Source organism: Oenanthe melanoleuca, chromosome Z (assembly GCF_029582105.1).
Source record: "Oenanthe melanoleuca isolate GR-GAL-2019-014 chromosome Z, OMel1.0, whole genome shotgun sequence".
Classification (NCBI taxonomy): domain Eukaryota; kingdom Metazoa; phylum Chordata; class Aves; order Passeriformes; family Muscicapidae; genus Oenanthe; species Oenanthe melanoleuca.
Window position 1 is genome coordinate 76,316,740 of NC_079362.1, and position 21,971 is coordinate 76,338,710.

General features: G+C 49.1%; 1 protein-coding gene across 3 annotated transcripts; it reads right to left on the minus strand.

Moving 5' to 3' along the window:
• Window positions 1-53: 53 nt before the first annotated feature.
• On the minus strand, window positions 54-21,467 carry ATP8B1 (ATPase phospholipid transporting 8B1). 3 transcript variants are annotated; one of them, XM_056513798.1, is made up of 30 exons: window positions 21,370-21,467; window positions 20,991-21,152; window positions 18,625-18,726; window positions 13,542-13,734; window positions 11,121-11,218; window positions 10,718-10,831; window positions 10,127-10,225; window positions 9,965-10,026; window positions 9,551-9,623; window positions 9,387-9,457; window positions 9,017-9,099; window positions 8,724-8,882; window positions 8,471-8,559; window positions 8,007-8,197; window positions 7,707-7,915; window positions 7,238-7,281; window positions 6,953-7,109; window positions 6,231-6,419; window positions 5,909-6,021; window positions 5,526-5,690; window positions 5,320-5,431; window positions 5,006-5,081; window positions 4,768-4,900; window positions 4,259-4,544; window positions 3,446-3,669; window positions 2,969-3,052; window positions 2,447-2,692; window positions 2,167-2,305; window positions 1,955-2,085; window positions 54-1,080 (listed from the first exon to the last, which is right to left on the minus strand). In XM_056513798.1, exons 4-30 carry the CDS (start codon window positions 13,720-13,722, stop codon window positions 865-867), a joined length of 3,744 nt encoding a protein of 1,247 aa, XP_056369773.1. In that variant the 5' UTR covers window positions 13,723-13,734; window positions 18,625-18,726; window positions 20,991-21,152; window positions 21,370-21,467; the 3' UTR covers window positions 54-864. The 3 variants fall into 3 exon arrangements, with proteins under 3 accessions (XP_056369773.1, XP_056369772.1, XP_056369771.1); XM_056513797.1 differs by having other exon boundaries at window positions 20,986-21,152; XM_056513796.1 differs by having other exon boundaries at window positions 20,981-21,152.
• Between the last annotated feature and the right edge of the window lie 504 nt (window positions 21,468-21,971).

The following is a 21,971-nucleotide window of genomic DNA, read 5'->3' on the forward strand; positions in this document are numbered from 1 at the left end:
CCCACCATCCACCTCACCAGCTGCTGACGCGCCAGTCTAACCCACGGGCTCGCTGCAAGGAAATACTTTCCGATATTTATTTGCATTACACTTTTGAAATGTACATTCCATTGAGTGAGAGCTGTAGGTCATAATTCTTACTATAAAACCATATCAATAATTAGCTTTAATTCGGGAGGGGGAAGTAGATAAAAGTGAAACAAACACCTCAACTTGAGTAAAGAATGTGCAAATGTAAAGAGACTCTTAAAAACACTTTTTACACTGTAAGAACTGAGGCACCAGCAAGTGAGATACATTCCAATGAAAGTGACTGATTTCTAGTTATCCATCACTGACTGTGTCCAGAACTGAAATGAGTAGCTTGTGCCAGCTCCAGGGGCAGCTTCCAGAGCTGAGATCCATATCCTGATTGCTAATCCAATCTGACACTGGCTGTGACAGCTCCAGTGGGAGCAGCCAGGGCCCTCTCCAGGTCTGGGCACCCCACGTGCCATCGTGTCTGAGTTAATGAAATGGAGCACACAAGCAAAACTGCTTTCCACGACAAATATGAAATGTAGATACAGTTTTATACCAACATAGTATTAAAAAGGTAAAAGTCTGCAATTGCAGGCATCACTAAAACCTGACACTGCTGGGTTTCCATTCCCAGCACATGTATCCTTCACTGTCATACAGAGCAGTCACACAAGGATCAGCAGCTCCACCGAGAACTCTTGGCCTGTGTTCCCAGGAGTCCAAACCCAGAAACCTCCGTGATAAGACCCAAAACTCCCCACACCCTAACGCCGGGGTTAGAAAAGGTGCCGAGCTCGCTGGGAACGGTGTGTGCCGTGCCTGGAGCAGCCCCTCCGCAGCCCCTCAGCTGGCGTCCCCCGCGGGCCCGCCGGCCAGCACGGCGTCCAGCGGGGCGCGGCGCTTGCGCAGGCTGCGCCCCGACGAGATGAGGTCGGCGTAGCCGCGCTGGTGCGAGAAGGCGTAGGCGGAGCGGCGCGCCGACACGCCGCGGCGGAACGCGCTCTGCCGGCGCGGCCAGGGCTGCTGCTGCTGCACGAGCTCGCGGCGGTTCCTCTGGATCTGCAAACAGAGAGGGTCGGCACTGGGACGGCACCGCCACAGCTGTGCTAAAGGCAGAGCACAACCAGCCAAGCCTCTCCTACACTGCTGACATGGAGCCCTGGCACTCCAGCCCAGCCCAGATTAAACCCAAACTGGGGCCCTCACAGCTGTGCCGTGTGCTGTGCGCCGTGCGCCGGCTAAAGGCAGAGCACAACCAGCCAAGCCTCTCCTACACCACTGACATGGAACCCTGGCACTCCAGCCCAGCCCAAATTAAACCCAAACTGGGGCCCTCACAGCTGTGCCGTGTGCTGTGCGCCGTGCGCCGGCTAAAGGCAGAGCACAACCAGCCAAACCTCTCCTACACTGCTGACATGGAACCCTGGCACTCCAGCCCAGCCTAAATTAAACCCAAACTGGGGCCCTCACAGCTGTGCCGTGTGCTGTGCGCCGTGCACCGGCTAAAGGCAGAGCACAACCAGCCAAACCTCTCTCCTACACTGCTGACATGGAACCCTGGCACTCCAGCCCAGCCTAAATTAAACCCAAACTGGGGCCCTCAGCAGACTCACAAGGTCTCGGTGGCACCACCACACCTTGGGCAGGCACACAAGGAAACAGCCCCCACTGAGTCACTGCCTCAGGCCAGCCCTGCGGCCATTTCTCTGCCCACGGCACCCAAGCCAGGCTTGTGTCGCTCTCCCAAGGGCACCGTCACTTACTTGTCTCTAATATAAAATCCCAGAACGGCTTGGGTTGGAAGGGACCTTAAAGCCCATCTCGTGCCACCCCCGCCACAGGGACACCTTCCACTAGCCCACACCTTAGCACTGGCACCAGCCCACCAGGTAAAACACCTGCCATACCCACCCAAATAACACACGTCACTCACTTTATCGCTCTCTGAAGGCCAGATTGTCATGAATAAGAAGCGCTGTGCCACTACAGGCAGTAAGCAAATAGCAATGGATAAAATCATGGTAAGCCAAAGGTATGGCTGTCGCAGAGCATTTGGAGCAGTTCCTGGGAATAAAAAGAGCAAAAGTTAATTTATGACAAAGCTACATGAGACAGGACTGAGAACCACAAACCATCAGGACTGACCTGTGAACTGAAAGCCAGAAGGGAAGAGAACATGGATTCCAGCACTGTGAAAGTCAAATGTGATCCCAAAGTAAAGTGCAATACTCCCAAATACTGAAAAAGCATTAACAAAAGTCCAGTAAGACGTATCCAGGCCAATCTAAAAGCAAACAAAAGTGCCCAATTAGTAAATAATGTCAACTACTTTCTGCATGTTGTTACCTTTTTAGTAGAGAAATTTAGAACAGTGAGCAGAAAGTGATCTCAGAGCACCAGAGCTCAGGAAACCAAGCTTACTTGCCTGAAAATTGACAACAAATATCAGAGAGGATGCTGCTGTGACAGCAAAGGACTGATAATCTGCAGGGGCTTCCCCATCTTGACCCATAGATTTAAGGTAGGCTCCGTACGGGATGAAGAAGATGATCAGTGAAGTTACAGCTCCATGGAGCAAACTTAAGAAGAACTTCTTGTAGTTGAAAAGTAAATCTCTTTGACCCAAAACATAAAGTCTGGGGAACCGAAGGCTCAGTTTGTCGCTCACATCCTTAATAAAGAGGAAAAAGAAAAACAAAGTTGTGAATTGTTGCTCTCAGCCAGAGCTTTGAAGAGTGAGATAGACACTGAACTATACAGTGTCCCAAAGGAAATGGCAGATCCCCTTCTCTTTCCAACAGCAGAGATTTGCACAGAGTAATTCAAAAGGAAGAAATTCTTAAAAGCCACAGAACCAAACCCCTCTTGTTTCGTGGACAAGCAGTGTAACTTAAAGACCTGGTGTCAGATGCCTTTGGATTTATCTGTTGTAACAACATGGGAATACCTGGTCAAACAAGCCCACGAGCAGGACGGGGAGACTGGAATACAGCACGTTGTACAGCGTGATGAACCAGTCCTCATAGGCTGTCTGCAACAGAGGGGGAATTGCAGGGCTTAGAGATTTCATTTTATTCCATCCTTCCCCTCCAGTTCCCCAGAAAACTCACTACAGCTCTAAGTTCCCTGTCTCAGTGTTCACCCAAAGGCAGCAGCACCTCAGCTCAAGGCTGTGCTGAAGCTCTTCATTCTGTATTAAGCTGCCCCACTCCTTCCAAATCTTCCTCCCTGTACAGCAGTGATCCTGACTTTAGTGCTCTGGAACCAGACCTAACTGCTTGTGACTAACTTGCTCAGTACTCATCACATCCTCCTGCAGAAATCACTGGTGACAGCTTCACATCCCTGACACTTCCCAGGTTTGCTGTTCCTCAGTGACAGAAGCATCTGCTTGTTGCTATCCCACAAGAGCACACCTTCCTACCTGGGCAGAGAAGCCATTGAAGAAGGAGTACCAGATGTGGACCAGTGTGAAAGCGAAGTTTTTGTAGAAGAAGTATCTCAGAAACTTGCACATCCTGATGTACGACCAGCGGCCGTGGACCAGCAGCAGCCGCTGGAGGTAGCGGAACTGTCCGAAGGAGTAGTCACTCGACATGACAGCCTGCATCCCCTCCTGGCCACTGATCCCAACTCCAATGTGGGCAGCTGGGGGAAGGAGACAAACACCACACAGGTTGGACAACGGGACAGGAACATGACCACATTTCTACTGTCACCTGGATTCCCTCTCAGTGCTTCTTCTGTCAGAATGCACCTGGGAAATTTGACCAAAGGAGAACCAAGTGATGAGACAGTGAGTAAAGCCCTGAACAAACTGGCCAGGCAGTTTACAAACACCCTCGGGACATAAACCCCATCCTAGATGGTTTTTCTCACTGGGATCTCTTGGGAAGCTGTTCAGAGAGTAGCAGGTACAATCTGGGATGGCTAATGCCACCAGGCAAGGGGCAGCCAAACTGCTTTGGTCTTTATATTACACTTCTGTAACACACAGCATGGGAACAGATGGGATTTCTGCTCAAGGGATGTCTACAGAAAAAAATAAAATAGATCAGGAAAAACCACTAACCATTTCCTAAAGTGCTTCCTCAGAAAGGGAAACTGGCACAGAAGCTAAAAGCCCCACGGCAGCAAAGCAGATGGAAGAGTCTTCTGAGAGAGAGGGACAGTGGAGAGACCGCAGGAGCAGGCCAGAGGAATCTGTCCTAGCCAGAGAGCTTGACAGCTGCCTTACTTTTGATCATGTTCACGTCATTGGCCCCGTCCCCGATGGCCAGGGTGATGGCCTTCTTGTACTTCTTCACCAGCTCCACCACCATGGCCTTCTGCTTGGGTGTGACACGGCAGCAGATCACAGCCCTGCACTCGCAGGCCAGATCGACAAAGTTCTGCTGCTGCTGCTCCTTGTAGGCCTCTGCCCTTCTCCTTTTCTCTGTTTGCTTTTGCTTCTCTTCTGCTGTTCTGGGGAATTTCAGTTTAAGTTTCTTTTTCTTCTTTTTCTTCTCCAGCAGGATTTCATTCTGTGAAAAAATAACACTTAGTATGTTCCCTTCTGCACCATTCCAGTCCTGTTCCAGGCACTGCCTAACAACCCACCTGAGGTCAATATGCTCCCAGCATCCATTTCTGGCATTTTAATGAACTGCTCGTGCAGACAAAGGAACAGAGTCCTCAAGGAGAGACACTGTAGCATGGTGGTGCCCCAAAATCCCAAGCACTCGGGAGAAGAGCCTTTGTACATACCAGCCAGGAGCCAGTGATGATTAGAGCCCGATCTCTGCTGTCCTGGAAGAAGGGCTCGTTCATTCTGAGAGAGGAATGTGGACTGGATCCAGCCCTGTTTCTCTGGTTTTCCAGCCTGGCTTGAAGCAGAGCACTAGAAAGAGAGGGAGAAAGAGTTACAGAAAAGTCAAGGATAATCTTTAAGCTAGGTCAGTCCCAGACTGAAAATCCTGAAAAGAACTGCTGTGTTTTCACTTGCCTGGTATCTTCTCCATAGCAGATGGCCGTTTCCTCTGTTAAGAGTTCACAAGAAAATCCAATATTTTCAGCAGTTTCTAAAAAAAAAAAAAAAAAAAAAAAAAAAAAAAAAAAAAAAAAAACCACTTAAGAGAGGAAAGTATTTACTGAAAGTTCTGTCACAAGTAATTGTTAGAAGCAGCCAGATGCACCTCAAATGCTCTTGAGTCATTTCTGATTTACATTTCAATATGAAAATTCCCTTTCAATGCCACAGTGTAGATGAACAGGAAAAAATCCTCCTGTTTTTAGCTGTTTGGCTGTAAGCAGCCCCACCTTTTTTGTCACCAGTAAGCACCCAGATTTTAATGTCTGCTTTGGAGAGTCTGGAGATAGTTTCTGGAACTCCATCCTGTAGTTTGTCTTCAATAGCTGTTGCACCAAGCAGCTGGAAGGGATTTGAAATACAGGTGGTTATAGCATTGAAACATGTTTCTTTTAATATAAGAATTGAAATGTACTAAAATCGTACAGCTTCTTACAATCAAGTTTTTTTCTATTTCCTCATACACTTTGTCCAGAGCTTCATCCCGGTGACTTGTAGCTAAACTGGCCTCCACAAACTTTTTATTCCACGCTTCAAATTCATCCTGGCTTATGTCTCTATAGCACAGACAGAGTGTCCTGAGAGTTTCATTTGCAAAGACCTGAAAAATAATTAAAACCACAACATAAAACTCTTCATTTATGATCCAAACATGAGGTTAAGAACATGAGCATTTGACAAGTTTGACAGTACAATTCCAACTTTCAGAACCAGTTGCAGGTTTCCATTTGTCTTAATAGCTTAGGGAAAGGAAATTGCAAACAGTATTGTCAGAAATAAACGTTTGTTTTAAGAAGAGCAGACAAAATACAAACATACATCGAGTGCCTCCTCTGTGGCTTCTCTCTTCAGATTCTTGGGGTGCAGCCGCTGGTAAATCACCGTGTCAGCCCCTTTGCAATACAGCCTGATATTGCCACCGGACTCTCTTACTGCAGAGGGAAACAGCACAGGTGGCACCTTACAGAAAGCAATCATTTCAGGTTGGTTTTCAGCCCACTGCCTAGCACCAAAGTACAGGATGGCATTTCCTCTGCAGAGGACTCAAACACACCCCAGGACTGTTGGCTCTTGAGCCCAGCTTCCTTCTCACCCTGAAATGCAAGTGGCCTTCTCCAGCAGGCTGGGGGCCATAGCTTACCAATGACAGACATGCGCTTCCTGTCGCTGTTGAAATCCAGGATGGCCAGCACGTCGTAGGTCCTCTGCACGCCCATCTCGCTGATGGTGATGGTGTTCTGCGTCCGCGACAGGAAAACGTAGCCGAAGCTCCGCGCCGCCGTCACCAGGGCCCCCTCGTCCGGGGAGGCTGCCTGGTAATTGAGCTGCCCTGGAGGGTGGGAGCCAGGGCACAGTGAGGCTGCAGCACAGCAGGGACCCTGAACCCCCAGTGTGTCACACGTGCTTCCCAAACAGCATCGGGCCTCAGCCTGCTGCCCTCCACACAACAGAGAAAATCAATATCCTAATCGCTCAATTCAGCCATTTAAACTTTCAAAAGAAGCTCCAAAAGACAAATCCTTGGCCAGAGACACCAATACTGTGAGTGGAAACAACACCAAAACATTGGGAGCAAGAAAGGACCAGGACACTGTTCGTTTCATGGAGATTTCACCAAGATGGAAGTAAGGCAATATTAATATTCCATGTTCTAATTTAATCTTCCAGTCTGTGAATTCACGAATTCAATAGCTGATCACCTCTACATTTCTACATTTAGTTTTGTTTACTTCAAAAGGGCAGGCTAACACTCCTCCCTTATGGTATCAGCATTAGTTGCAGATCTCTCCCTTGTGGATCTGGGTTTGAATTATTGTTTTCTGCTAAACAAGGAAAACAAACCAACCAAAATGCCATACTTACCATCAGAAGTGTCAGCCATGACTGTGTGACAAATAGCAAGCACAAAAAAGAACTTCTGGATTTCTGGCTCCTTCCCAGACTTTATTTGCTCTATCAGATAGTGATCATAGAACAAGAACTTTCCATCTGCATACACATTCCAGCTGAAATCAACTTGCTGCACAGAAAAGAGGGGAAGAGAGTCTGAGTTAGCAAGGTGCTGCTTTGCGCCCCCGCGGTCTCCGTGCTCTGCCGAGGAGCGCTCCCGTTCCGGAGCGGGACGCAGCGGCGACTGCACGTTCCTACCTCGGGGTGGCTCTGCAGCTGCCCCGCCGCGTCCCGCCAGTCTCCTGCAAGGCAAGCACCCGCAGTCAGGGCAGCAGGCTCCACAGAGCCCTCACAGCCCACCTCGAAGGAAAACAGCTAGAGCGTGTACTGCCCCAGCGCTGAAAGCAAAGCAAAAGGACACACTGCTGCGCTTAAACTTCCTTGTTCTTCTTTACTTTGTCCCCAGAGCATTTCTAGTGAAAGGCAACCTGTACAAAAGTTGTGCAAATGACCAATTTTCAGTTTTTCTGAAAGTGGAGAAGTTCCCACTGAAATTCCTTAATTTCCACTTGGCAAGTGGGAAAACCCCAACAATTCAACCCTGTACTTTACCCAATGCCAGGTCTAAATTGCAAAAGTTCAGCTGGAACTAAGAGAACTTGTGTGCACCTGATCTCCAATAGGCATTAAAATTCCTCCTCCTTTGCACAGGCTTGGCACAACTTACCGTATCTCTGCCCGTTTATGCAGCACTTTTTAAAGGTCATGATGTTCTGTGTCAGGGTTCCAGTCTTGTCAGAGAAGATGTACTGGATCTGCCCCAGCTGCTCGTTCAGCGTGGTGGTCCTGGCCTTGGCAGCCGTGTCCTTCTCGGGGTAGTACATCTGCAGGTCCCAGTTGATGAAATAGCTTTGGCCAAAGCGAATCACCTCCACGCTAAAAGCAAGAGAAGGAAAGTTCTCCCTCCTCGCTCCCAGCTGCAGCAGCTCCCACTTGCCCACAGTGCCCCTCCTCAGGCAGGGCCTACCTCACATAGAGGGAGATGGGCACCATGGTGTTGAGGACGATGATGTATCCCCAGAAGTTGAGGAAGCCGCGGTAGGCCGGGCTCAGGTCCTGGGCATCGTACAGGTACCAGGAGGAGTTGCCAATCTGCTGCTCCCAGTAGGTGTGGCCGATGGCCAGCCCGGCCGACAGCAGGATGAGGACCACGATGATCTACAGGGCACACAGAGGCCTCGCACTTCAGAAACGCTCGCTCCACTTAAACCCCACATCCTCGTGCTCCAAACAGAACGTGGCAGGTGTTTGTGAGGAGAAATGCAGCAAACATTTCCCACAAAGGCACCTTCCAGATTTCCTCCTACTCCATCCCACCTCAGCAGGCCAGAAAAAACTCAAAACGTATTTAGTACACGCACACAGAAAGAAGCTGCCTAACTTTGCATTCACTATTCACTTAAAATTTGAATTTTAAACAAAAAGGCTTACAGTATAAACCATGTAGTTCATAAGGGAGTCAATTTTTGTCCTTTTAAATCTTGTCTTTCCACTATTTTTCATTATTTTTGTGTCAGCCCCTAAAATAAAGAGTGAAAAATTAAAAAAGGTAAAGATAGGATAAACAAACACATGACAGTATTAAAGTTTTACCAAACTGGGACATGAAATATAGTTGGTGTCTATAGGATGAAGGTTCTTTTTCAATCTGCAGGTGTGCTTTTAGTGGGGAAATATCACACACCTGCAAATATGACCATTCCGTGGCAGAAGTCTGTGTTCCTCATCTTACAGCCCCGCAACAAAATCTTATCAGCATCCAGGGGATAATGCGAGTTTCTCCAGGACAATGTTCCTGTAAACTTATCCAGCCGGTTATTGGGCTCTTCACATTCAACCAGACCTAGAAAATTTGGAGAATTGTTTAATGTCCAAGTTAAATCCAAATGCCTTGATTTGTAGCTTTACTTTACTTTTAGTGACTTGCAAACTATTTGCTTTACATTCTAATAGTGTTAGGTGTAGAACTGTACCAACCATCAAAGTCTGCCAGAGCACTTTCTTCCTGAAGGTGTCTGTGTGTCACCTCTAGGGCCATTTTGAATTTTAAGTTAGTCTCGCTAAGAAGAAAGGATAAAAAGGTGATTTTATTAAAACCATGGATACAGGAGAGAAAATAAACCCATGTCCTTCCCCCTTTCTGCCTATGCCACATTCTCCAACACTTGATGTGTCTGTAGCACTCCAGTGGACAATTTTTAAAGATTCTTTGTTTGAATTGTGGGAATCAGCAGCTGGATACAGTTCCCCAGGCATGGTTTAACAGGCAGACTCTAACACACACAATCCTTGCTCTTTTCCTACTCAGCCCAAATTAACTCCAAGACATCCCTAAGTAGAACCGTACCCATCCAGTTCAGCTGTCTCCACATAGCACAGACTGTTTGGTTCTGAGCTGGACAGCAGCAAAATATCAGCCTAGGAAACAAATAAATGGACATCAATAAAGCCAGCTCGAGACTCCTACAGAGCTCTCTAGAAACATAAAACAAATGTATCTGAAACACTTACAGGAACAAAAGTATTTTTCTTCAGACGAATGATATCACCAACTTTAATATCTTTCCATTTAGTGGCTTTGAACCTAATATCAAGATAGTTTAATAATTATTACTCTTTAATCTAGAACATGATGCACTCTATAAATCTTATAATACTGAGCTTTCCTTAGAACAAAAATACCTCTTGGTGCACTGTGGGTTTGCTTTTCAGAAACTGCAATTTACTGCAAAAAACTTAACACAGATTTAGTCCAGAGAATTAACTTTAAATCACTCCTTTAAGCAATTCTCTTCCACCTTCAATTAGGTTTTCAGACAGGCAGCAGAGAGCTGAACCTTTCCTGTCATCTGCAGCTGCAGATCTGTGGCAAAGCTTAGCAACAGGGCAACGATCGTCACTTACAGAGCTCAGGAAAATACAAACCTTCCATCCTTGATGACATCACATGTCCTGTTATTGACCTCGTTGTCCATCCTGTAACGGGCCTGAAACCAGAGCAAAGAATGTACTCCCTGCTCTGTGCCACAAGAGCAGAAACGAGCACACTGGGTGGGTGTTGCTTTCCCTATGAACAGAACTTCTTACAATGTCATCCACCAGGTCCTTGACTGCAGTTATTCCCAGCACCAAGAGCAAGGGCACCAGTGTTGTGTACCATGACAGGGTACTTATTTGAGGAATCGACTACAAAAGACCAAAAAAACCAGTTCAGTACAGGATCATCTAACACTAAAATCAGATGTATTTCATAGTGACCTGACTAGAGAGGAAAAACCCACATCAGAGAGAATTTTAAGTCAGGTTGTGAAAATGGAAGAAACTCTGTGGGAAGAGTTTGGCTGTTACCCTACTTAGGAGTCAGCTTCCCTCTAACAATTGCACTGGCTCATATAGTCTGTTGGGCTTCTGATTTATGAGATGAACTCAAGAAACATCTTTCCCTCATGAAATTCATGAGCTCTGCAACGAGTTCATTCTAACTCTGTGCAACTAGCTCACCCCAAAACTCTGCCATAGCTCATCCAGATTTGTTGCAGGTTTCTGTTATGATGGGTTTGGTCTCTGCAGCAGTTCAGATGGTGCCCCTCAATTCCCTGACAGGACAGCACTGAATTGTGTCATAAATATTACTGAGCTCAAATTCCCTTCACAGTGAGTATTCTCCATCTTGCTTACCTGCAATATGAGAAGAACAAGGAAATAGAAGTTGGCTGCTCTCTTGAACTGTTCAAACAGATTCAGAGGCAAAAAAGTGATGGGGTTGTATTTGTATGTCTTAATTGCATTTCCCTGTGGGAGAAACCCAAACATTAGTCACACAGCAGTGTTTCTCCTTCCAACACAAATGTACAGTGCATATTTTTAAACTCCTAATTCTCCATCTCATCTTAAACACATCTCTTGATACCTTGATTTTCCACTTCAAAACCCCAACCCAGTTATTCTGCTCCCTCTCTGCTGGAAACACAGGAATTGTGAACGGTGGCTTTTGCAGCCTCACCGGCCATTCCATAGATCTTATCGGATTAAGGAAGCATTTACCCGACAACTAGCACCTCCTCGGCATAAGACAGCTCACCGCATATTTGCTTTTCTTGAAGCACAGGAAGATCGTTCTCTTGAAGCTGGGCTGGTCATAGAAGCGCTGATCGTTTGCTTTAACTTGCCAGCTGCAGTCTGGAAGGGACAAAAGGGGGTGAAAAGTGTTATAAACATGAGGGGACAAATCTGCCACTTTCAGGTTCTCTCAAATCCGTATTTTAAAGGTACTTTCGACTGAAGCAAGGCTGGTACCTGCTTTGTAGCACATATCTTTTAAAAAATCCTTTTCAAGACATTTCCAGGGTGTTTGTCTTTATTGGAAATTCAAGTACGTTCAGAGGTAGGAAGAAGAGTTGCTTAACATTTGAAAGTTCTGTGGGAAGCCTGCAGAGTAACATTTATTCATGCCAAATTCCCTTCTCCCCCCTCTTTTGGTTTGCTTCTGTGATACTCATGAAATGCTCAGCACTCCTACCTGGGTGTCTGTCTTGCTGGAAATGAAGAGGTCAGTTCGCCTTTTGAAGGCAATTATTTGATTTAACCACATTGTAATACGGTTTTCATTTGCACCCATAAAAAAGTACAGATCCGAAGCGCTCATTTTATTTCTCCAGCCATCAGTTTGATTCGATTGTGAGAAAACTCAGGAACAGGAATTGCATCCATCAGGTAATTTTCTGTGCTGGCTCTTTCACGGGCACAGCTTTCCCTCCCAGATCCTGCAGCTGCAATTCCCTGAAGGCGGCAGCACGGCTGCTGCCCAGGGGCACCTCTGAGCTGTGCCCACATCCCAGGAACTCAGTGCCAGCACGGCCACCCTGCTGCCCAGGGGCACCTCTGAGCTGTGCCCACATCCCAGGAACTCAGTGCCAGCACGGCCACCCTGCTGCCCAGGGGCACCTCTGAGCTGTGCCCACATCCCAGGAACTCAGTGCCAGCACGGCCACCCTGCTGCCCAGGGGCACCTCTGAGCTGTGCCCACATCCCAGGAACTCAGTGCCAGCACGGCCACCCTGCTGCCCAGGGGCACCTTTGAGCCCTGCCCAGGGGCACCTCTGAGCCCTGCCCACCCCCCAGGAACTCCGTGCCCCGGTTCCCTGCGGGCTCCCCCCAGCTCTGCCTGCCCGGCAAGGATGACACAGGCAGGATTTTGAAATGCAGCTTTCCTGACTCACCGGCCAAGCATCTCCCCCTCTCCTCCAGCCGCAGTGACTGTCCCTAATGGGAGCTCTTCCTGGTTTCATAGACCTTCACCCATGGATGGGCTGAAACTCCCATCCCTCCCAGGGGCGTGGGGCCTGCCACGGCTCTGACTAACGCTTCAAAACCCAAATCCAAGTGCCAAGACTTTTTCCCACCCACCATAGAGGAAATTCCCGACTGACATATCTGGACCTTTCCTGTAACTACACAACTTTCATTTCCAGTACCTTGGTTACGAGCCCAGAAGACAGAGAAATATTTATCTCAAAGAACATGTTTTAAGTTAAAAGATTATATGTGTGAATTGAGAAAGTTACTAAAGTTTGTCAAAATGACAGGAGATAAAGAAAAACACAAAGTCTACATAAACGTTTCTTCCACATAGTCAAACATTGCAGTGTTGATAAAACTATGGAAAACTGGCAAATTAGGTCTGAGGTAAAACCTGCAGGAAGGAAGCTCCTCAAAATGACTTTAAACTGTGATACCAACACCTAATATTTGGCAAGCTGCTTTGGTAATTCATCAACTTTAAAGGGTGTCATCATAAAAAAAAAGTCTTAAACTAAACATGTGACAGGTGCTTGTAAAATGTAAACACATAACAGGTGGTTATGAAATGAGAGCTCGTCAACTGTTCCCACACCAACAGGAAAAAATCTGTATAAATTACCCAGGCTCTGGCATATTGAAGATATTCATGTTGCAGCATGACAAAAGGGAATTTAGGGGAGCTACAGATGTTTCTGGGGCAGAGGTTCAGAACAGGGATGCCAGAAAGGCTCCTCCCACTGATGTGCCTCTGCTGGCAGCAGCCACAGGCTGTACCTGCCCGTTCCTCTGACTCCTCCTACTCACCTTTCACCTTTCAGGAAACTCAGGAGGCTACAAATGAGCAGTGAGGTGGAAATTTGCTCACACTGACTGAGCACAGCAAAATGTTTATGCTGGAGCCCGTTTCAGAGCACCTGAAGGTCTGTCTGAACAGTTCCCAGAGCACATGTACATCCAGGCCCTGCCTCAGTTAAGAGGTCACCACGCAGCTCATTATCTTTACGTGGCACAGAAGTGGGCTGGAATGAAGCTGAGTTTCATTCTGACACTTGTTAAACTGAACTGCCACCAGTTACTCCTCCAGAGTCAGGAAGTCATTGCAAGCCTTACCTGGCAAATAAGCACAGAACCCAATCAGTCCCTGAGGCTCAGCCCCTGCATCCATGGTGCCCTCCCCAGTCCAAGTGCACGCGGCCGTTACCTTTCTTGCCAGGATCTCGGCTCTCCTCGGTGTCCCTGCTGCTCTGGCTCGGGCCTGGCTCGGGCCCCGGCTGCCGGCTGTCCAGCTCATCCTCGGTTTCATCGTCGCTGTAGGGCACCACCTCGTCGTTGGGCTGCGAATCCTCCTCCAAGGTGGTCTCCGAGTCCCTTTCTGAGATCATGCTGCTAGCACCCTGCCAGCGTTTCACAAGTTAGGGGAAAGAGCTCACGTGCCCAGTGCTGGAAACCACACCTCACTGTACTCTGCTGGGCTGGCCACCAAACCCCACATCTGAAACCAGTCTCCCCAGAGCAGCAGAGGGACAGGCTTGGTTTTCCAGCACTGAGCAGAGTCAGGAGGCAGCTCCTGTGCCAGCCAGCCCTCGTTACTGCTCTGCTGTGTGTAATTACCCACTGCAGCCCCAGGACACCGTGTGCTCCCACACAGGATGTAGGAACCACCTCCCATCGGCCATTACATCGCACCCTGAGGAGCTTGGGCCCTGCTTGGCCAGCTCAGACATCCAGGCCTTGGGTCACACAGCTGGTCCCCCATCCTGGCCTGCCCAGCCTCACCCACACCAGCCTCGCTTCCTCTCTCTTCCCATGGGCTGCACATCAGTGCTTGTCACTGCAAGATCCCACATCTCGGTGTCCAAACAGCCCAGGACACCAGGAGATGCATTTTGGGTCAGAGCTGCATCAGGGATGGTCTCAGCTGAGCCCCACATGCCCTTCAGCTGTGCCTCCACTCTGGACACCTCCAGCTCCAACTCAGACCCCTGAATACCTCACTGTGATATTTTGGTTTATTTCTCCTCTTTTTGGTGCTTTAGTTCTTTCTGTCCTGCTAACACCTCTTGTGGGAACTGCTGGGGGGAACAAGTTCCTCCCACACACAGTCCCTAGAACACAAAATGATTGTCTCTCCCTCTACAACAACCAAAACAAGCTCATATCCCTGGCACACAGAGATTCAGCTGTTAGTCTATTCAGCTTTACTGATTAACTGCTTAATGATTAATGAACTAATTAGTTGTGCAAAGGGTTAGATGAGATATCAAAACCAAGCTGCTTTTGTTTTCCATTACAGATGTGTGGCCACGTGGCAATCCCTACAATGGCACAGCAGCAGCCTGTGATGCTCACTGGGAATGGAAGTGATCTGGGGTAAGTTAAATTAACTGCAGTCACTTTCTCTCCTCAGAGAACTAAACTGCAACTGGGAAACCTCGTTAAGAGAGGAGATCTCATTAAATGCTGCCCTGCAGGCAGCAAAAGTGCTCTGTGCTGCGGGCACACCATTAGCATGCTGCAGGAGGCAGGGGAATTGAGCCTGGGGCTGGCCTGGAGCAGACCAGGGCTGCTTGGGACCCAGGCAAAGGAGTCCTCCCTGACAGGATGACAAATTGCTTTAGAATTAAGTTTCTTGACACCTAGTCTGGAAGAAAAGGGCTGGCAGAGCCGTGCCAGGAGTTCAGAGGAAGGTGGGGATCACGATGTGAAAGGGGAGATGGGAGCAGCAGAGGTGCCAACTAATCCAGAGGCAGCAGGTAAGAGAAGGGAGTGCACACCCAGCAGGAGCTAAAGCAGAGCAAACACGGCGAGCAAAGAGGAGTCACTGCTCATTTTTGATGTGGTCACTATTGTGAGGAGTGTGGAAAGAGTTCATGGAGAGCCTAAGATGGAATACCACAATCGTTAAATGCTGCTTGATAAAATACTCAGAGCTGTTTCTTGGCTGCATGGCCCTCATTTTCTAGTTCCTGACTTGATAACAGGGGCTTTCACACTGTCTCAGATGAGTTTCATAACCTTACATGACCCCATCAGTCTAGAGGAAGTGTCAGCTCACACTGCCTGGGCAGCTGGGGAGCAATGCCCAGCTCCCAGTTCTGCTTTCCAGCTTGGAAAATCCTGCTGATCCAGCAGCAGTGTGGATACACGGGGACGTAAAGGAGATCAAAATAGTCTTAAGCACAGGTTTAAGTACACCTGATCCAGTTTATTTACTAAAAGGGCAAATTCCACAGTGCTTCAGTCACTTAGGTTTTGTGTCTGCTTCTGCCTCAGGGCAAGCACCAGATAATTTGGAATAAATTAAACCTTGTAAAAACTCCACTTACTCCATTTGTTTCAAGGCAGTAAACAACAACCCAGTCTTACTTTAAATTCTTCTCCGGAGAGTCACTGCATGAACCTGGAGTGACTTCTTGCAAATCAGGTCATCACTCAAATGCCCAAATGAATCCATCTAGAACAAGGGAGATGTATAGCAAAAGGATTGAAATGCCACTAGAGCTGTTGTGCTGTGTTTATTATGGGTAAAAAGACCTGTGATGTGAAGCACAAGCCTCACCATTACACACCTGCTGGCCTCCAGCCCACACCCTGCATGTTCCTGCCCTTGGCACCACCACCTCACATGCTCTGCAGTGCCAAGCCCAGCAGCTGCTCAAACCTGGCCATGCACTGCTCTTTCAGGACACAACATCAGTATTTTAAATAAGAATCATAAAACAAACTCAAACAGTACAAACAGTAACTCAGAGAGATCCTTCTGAACTGCTTCAGGTGTCTGGAGTTCAAACAGGACAAAAAAGTTACAGCAAGATGTTTCACTGATTTAACCTGGCATTTATAAAAGTACTTAAATGCAAAGCCTGATCCTCATACAGGTAAGATTTATCTCTTTACTGCGTGTTATTGGAGCATCTGGCAATGCAAAACAAAACCTGCCAAAGTAGGGCTGAATACAAACTCCCCAAACTGCAGCAGAAAGCATTGTCTGACACAGCCTCTGGGATGGGGCTCCACAAGGACCTGCTGGCAGAGGCATGATCACCCCAGTTACAATTTTCAGCCTGATCATGACCCAGCTGGTACCAGGTAATGCTCCTACAGTTATTTTTAACCCCTCCAACAGCAGGATATTGTGTTTCTGCTCTCCCCTCAGGGATCCCAGCCAAAGGCTTTCACAGAATATCGGCCTTCATTAAAAATGTATTCAGCAACTCATCTCCCTGGAACCTGAGCTGCTACAGGGAAATTGGCAAATCACAAACTGCATTTGCTTCCAATAGATGAGATGGATCACTGATTACTCAGAGCAGATATGAACTATTACTGGTAACAAGTGCTTGGGCAGGCAGATAGAAGGGGCTGCTGAACAACTAAAACCTTCCAGGTAATCTTTATGGCATTTTGAGAGGAAAAGAAAACAGCAGCTGAATAGCATGAATCAGCACAAATGGGCCAAGGAAATAACCTTCACTCCAAACACTGAGCTCCAGGGAGATTGCCATGTAAATTACATGCTTAAGGCTGATCCATTTATACCCATTTCACACACAACAGCTCCACTTACTTCCCTGATGACTGCTTTACAGTAATTGAACACCCCAAAATGATATCTTGAAGGGAGTGATTTCCCGTAGTCATTTGTTCTGAAACACACTGGCTGTCACTTGCACCCAAGAAAGGGAAAGCCCAGCTCCTGGGATGCCCTGGAGAAAGGTGAGCTCAGGAGCTCAGCTATGTCCTTTGAGCCAGCTGAGGCTCCAGAGTGTAAGGCACTGAAACCAGCTCCTGGCCCTACACACCTTCCCTGCCCTGGGATCCTGGAAACAGCTCCCACTGGAACCTGCCAACACCTGCCCAGCAAAGGGGCCTCAAACCACCCCCAAAAGGTTAAAATCAGGGATTCCAGGATGGCTGCAGATAAAGTGCTGGTGGGGAAGTCGTGCACCCACAGAGCCAGGACAGCACAATGTCACACCTGAGACACAGAGTGTCACACCTGAGATCTGCACACAACAGAAGCACCAAGGCTGCAGCTGTCCCTGCAAGGTGAGACCCCTGGGCTCCTGCTCTGCAAGTGAAGGTCCCAGAGGGGCCAGCCTGGCTGCTCCACCGAGTGCTGCCCACACCCAGCCCCTCACTGTACACACATTTTGAAATACAAAGTGTATCTGATTCACAGCAGTACCTACTGCTGCTCTGGAGGCTGCACTTACTCTGAGGATTAAGGACTAATTCCAGCTCCAAGAGCCCTTCTAATTGCTACTGTGCACAGCCAACCTTGCAACACCCACAGATCTTTCCTTTGCAGGGAACCAGCCCCAGTCCTCTCCAATGCCACAATAACCCCGATTTCCTGCACCAGCAGCAGGCAAACACCACAGTAAAAGTGTAACACGCTGGCACCCCAAGCTCTGAAAACCTTACTTTAAAAAGCTGTTTGTGCCAAACCTGGCTGCAGGGAGGTGACAGTTCCTCTCCTGAGCACACTGCAGACCTACTCAAGCAAGACCCTGAAACCCTCTAGAGAGAGGAGAGAGGGTACAATTCTGTGTTCAAGTCCCATCTTGGGGAAAAAAATAAAAATAGAAAGCAGGGGCTATTGTGTACTCCCCAGTGTAGCTACTAATTAAAACTTGTATGAAAATAAGGATGAAGGACATTGCAATGTAATTAATTTATCCTGATGAGCCAACAGGATTTGACAGAAGGAAGAGATTAACCAGACACAAAGAATTTAACTGAAAGTCACTCTGAGAAAGAGACCCACAGCTTACAGCCAGCTGCAGAGGTTACACAAACATGGTTGAAGATGGGCCACTGCAGAAACAAAATCATCATTTTCCCCGTTATCTGCCCCAGGATTTCTCATTAACAGCTCTGCAGAGTTCCATCATTTAAAGTCCAAGGCAAGACAAGCTATCTTTGCAGAAGATAAGAGGGCTGGTAACCTTTGCTCAAGCACACTCTGAAGGGGTTTCCACCTGCCCTTCAGAGGGTGTTACCTCGGTCTCGAGGTTCACATTATACTACAGCCCATCCTGAGGTTAACAGAGGAGAAAAGAATTATTCCTGTGCACGTTTAAACTGCATTGTTTGGAGTAGAAGATTTTTGGAGCTTTATAGAGTTTTTTCCTAGCCATCACTGTCACCATCAAAACCAGCAGGTATTTTTAACTGGACTAAACAAAGGTTACTTCCTGCTACCAAGGCTGGAGATTCCATTAATCCACCTTTTCTGGCAGCATCTACAATGGACACTGAAGCCATTTTCCTAAACTGACCTGTATGCAATGGAGTGTGTGACTGAAGCCCAGACTGCATCACAGATGCTGGCACTGGCCACTCACAGAGAATCCCGTGTTCAGCTTCAAATCAGGCTCCATCTGCAATGAAACAATGTAGAAAATTGTTTATTGCCCGATTCCACCTTGTGAGCACACAGTAACAAAAAGTTATTCTTTAGAAAAATAGTGAAATTAATTTGCCTTGCAAAATTTTTAAAGAAAAAGAGATTTCTGCTTGGTCCTCTCGACCTTTTCATGCTGCTTCTTTCCCTCCTCTCAGAGTCACTTAATTTGTTTCCTGTTTTCCCTTACAGTGCTTCTCCTCAGCCCCTTTTTTCTTTTAATGCATTGTTTTACATCTCCCTGGGCATCATTGTACCCAAGAGCACCCACGAACTTGCTGAAATTGCCCATTGTGAGGAAAAATCACGCTACGAAAAGCCAGTGTCCACCAAGGAGACAGAGGAGTCCTGCAACGTTATTCCAATAAAGGGAGAGTCCTGTGGGGTACATCCCCTGGAGTTTCTCTGAGGTTTTGGAGGGCACAGTCTCCTTTTATCCTGAGCTCTTGGGTGAGTGCTGTCCTCTTCCTTGGCCCATCAGCCGAGGTACCAGGAAGGTGCAGCCTCCCAAACTGCCTACCCCACACCTGCCCTCGATCCCGGCATTTCCCCCCGAGGTTCAGAAGCTCAGACTGTCTGGGCTCTGGCTTTGTGTGGAGCCATTTGTCCTATCACCCCAAGGCTCAGGAGTCAAACTCTCTGGGACAAACCTGGGGCTTGAGGTCGGTAGAGACATTCAGACATTGACACCCACACCCTGCTCGTAAAGATAGAAGTGCACATCTTTCCTATCACCATCAATTGTCAAATGGAAAAGTTGATATGAGAACACATGGGGGAAACGCAGCAGTGGCTCCAGAGGGACACGGAGCTGGCCAGAGAGCAGCGCTGTCACAGCTCAGCACGGGCAGGGCTCAGAGAACCCACCCAGTGAGAGCCATGCCCTTCACCCGACAGGCACAGAAACACTGAGGTTAAGGGATTTGCCCAAGGCCATCGGCTAAGTCACTGACAGAGCCAGGGTTGGGTTTCAGAAACTCCTGGCCAGCGTCCTGCATTCAATTACAGCTGCACAAAGCATCTCATTTAACAGAGGCCTGACAAAGCCCAAGGCTAGGAAGAACATCAAAACCTCCCAGATCTGAAACAACACCGACCAATCCCCTTTCCACATTTAAGAGCAAGCAGCCCTTCATGCTCTCGACCCTCAAACAACAGCCACACCGATAAGAGGGCAGAGAAATAAATTGCAGCTCATTTTAAAAGAGCTTTAGTGCAAGCGGCTTTCGGAATTCACCACCCCAAACTCCAAAGCAAACGTCCAGAACAGTGTTATACGGCAGAATTAAGTGAGGACAGTTTAGAAGTTACTGAAATAAAATATCTACAATAGGTACAAGTTAACACAGAGACAAACAGAGGCCTGGGACAGGTAGGAAAGCAACCAGACTCCAAGGTGACCACCAGAGCAGAAGCTGACAAGCAAAACTTCAAAAAATGGCCAGATACTGCTCAATTTCTAAGCCAGGCTTTGAGGAGCAAGACTGACCAAAACCACAACCGAACAGGAACCTGAGCAAGGCTGATCCAGCACCGATAATTCCAGGGAGTTAATGCAGGGACTCCAGCAGCAGCCACGCAGGTGGGCACTGCCCAGGGCGGCAGCCCCGAGTGCCAGCGGCCCGGCTCTCCACAGGCAGACCCGAGAGAGCTGACCCCCGAGAGCACGGACACCCTCCGAGAGCACGGACCCTCCCGACAGCACGGACGGACCCCCGAGAGCACGGACGGACCCTCCCGACAGCACCGGACCCCCGCGCTGTCACTCCTGACCAGCACCGCTCCCCTCCACAGCTCCGGTGCTTTGTTTTTCAACGCGCTCCTGCTGACACCGAGGCAGCGCTGAGATGCTCCATTAACTGCTCCGTTTAGCTCAGCTCCATCCCGACCCCAAGAAGGGATGCTACTTAACCTATAGGCACGAAGCGTGAGGTACCAGGACCAAGACACCGATTTTTTTTTTTTTTCCTATCAAGTCATTGACTCCACAAGTAACTTGTCCAGTATTTTCTGTTTTGGAATTACTATTCCTTAATGCAGAAACCTACTGCTGCTCTGACGGCTGTATAAACACTGACTAATGAGTAATCACGCCGCAGCCCTGAAGGCTGCTTCCATCATTTACAGGTATGGGGGAAAAGCCGGGAGCAGGGCAACCAGCCCAGGGCCACGGGCTCTACTCAGTGCCCGGGGGCTCGGGGAGGCCGAGATGCTGGCCGCCCGTGTCTTACCTCACCTCACCTCCCAGTAAACTCCTGCGCTTTCTTTAGACCGCCAGGCTGGAGAGACTCCGCGCTAACTTCGCCGATCAGCGGCCGCACATCCCGCAGGTGGGAGCGAAGGGGAGGCTGACTGCCGCCGGGCTTGAACCCCTCCAGAACCACGGTCCGAGCAGGTGATGTTCTGGGAAGGAAGGAGAAAAGAAGCGAAAGGTGTTCCGGGTGCGCCGGGCTTAGCTCCGGCCCCTCCTGTGCGGCGGGGCGGGCTGGGACGGAGCCCTGCCCCGGTCCCTGCCCGCACCGAGCGCGGCACCGGCGGAGGGGGCTCTGGGCGTCCCGGGGGTGATGAAGGCACCGCCCCGCAGCCCCCGCCCCGCAGGAGCCCCCGGCCCCGGCCCCACTTGTGCCCGCTCAGCTGAGCGCCCGCCGAGCCCCGCCGGCCCCGGCTCCCTGAGCCGCCGCCAGACCGGCCGGACGGGTTCCCCCGGTTCTGCGGGCGGGGAGCGGGGAGGGGCCGGGACAGGGGCCGGGGCGGCAGCGCGGCCGCTCCCAGCGCCGCCTCCGGCTCGGGGCTGCGGGCGCCGGGACCCTCGGCCGCGGCACGAACCCGCGGGGGGCTGCCCTGGGGTTCTGGGTGCTGCCCTGCGGCGCCGCCGTTCTGGCTCTGGCGCCCGCGGGTGCTCCAGGCTGCGCCGCAGGTCCCTGCTCCAGGGGATGCAAAAGATGCGGTGAAGCTCCGGCGATAGCTGGGACCTCCCTCCTGGCGTTGTTCTGAGTGGCAGCATCGCTTTAGCGCTCCTTACTCACTGACTGAACAGCACGACAGAGAGCTTTGGAAGGGCTACGGGATTTTAGCCTCTGGCCTTTTAAAAGCTCAGAATGGACTCCTGGTTCCCAAATCCTTTTGAGGAAGGACTGGAGAGTTAGGGGATGCACGGCAGTGATATTGTTAATCGATGGTTTGGATCATTAATAATCAGATAAATTAATTAACAGATAAAGT

Coding starts and splice junctions, on each gene's coding strand:
- ATP8B1 (XM_056513798.1), bottom strand. CDS start 13,722: ATGATCTCAGAAAGGGACTCGGAGACCACCTTGGAGGAGGATTCGCAG. Junction 5,082..5,319: donor GCTTACTGGTGACAAAAAAG/GTGGGGCTGCTT, acceptor TTTTTTTTTTAG/AAACTGCTGAAAATATTGGA. Junction 3,670..4,258: donor TGACGTGAACATGATCAAAA/GTAAGGCAGCTG, acceptor TCCTTCCCCCAG/CTGCCCACATTGGAGTTGGG.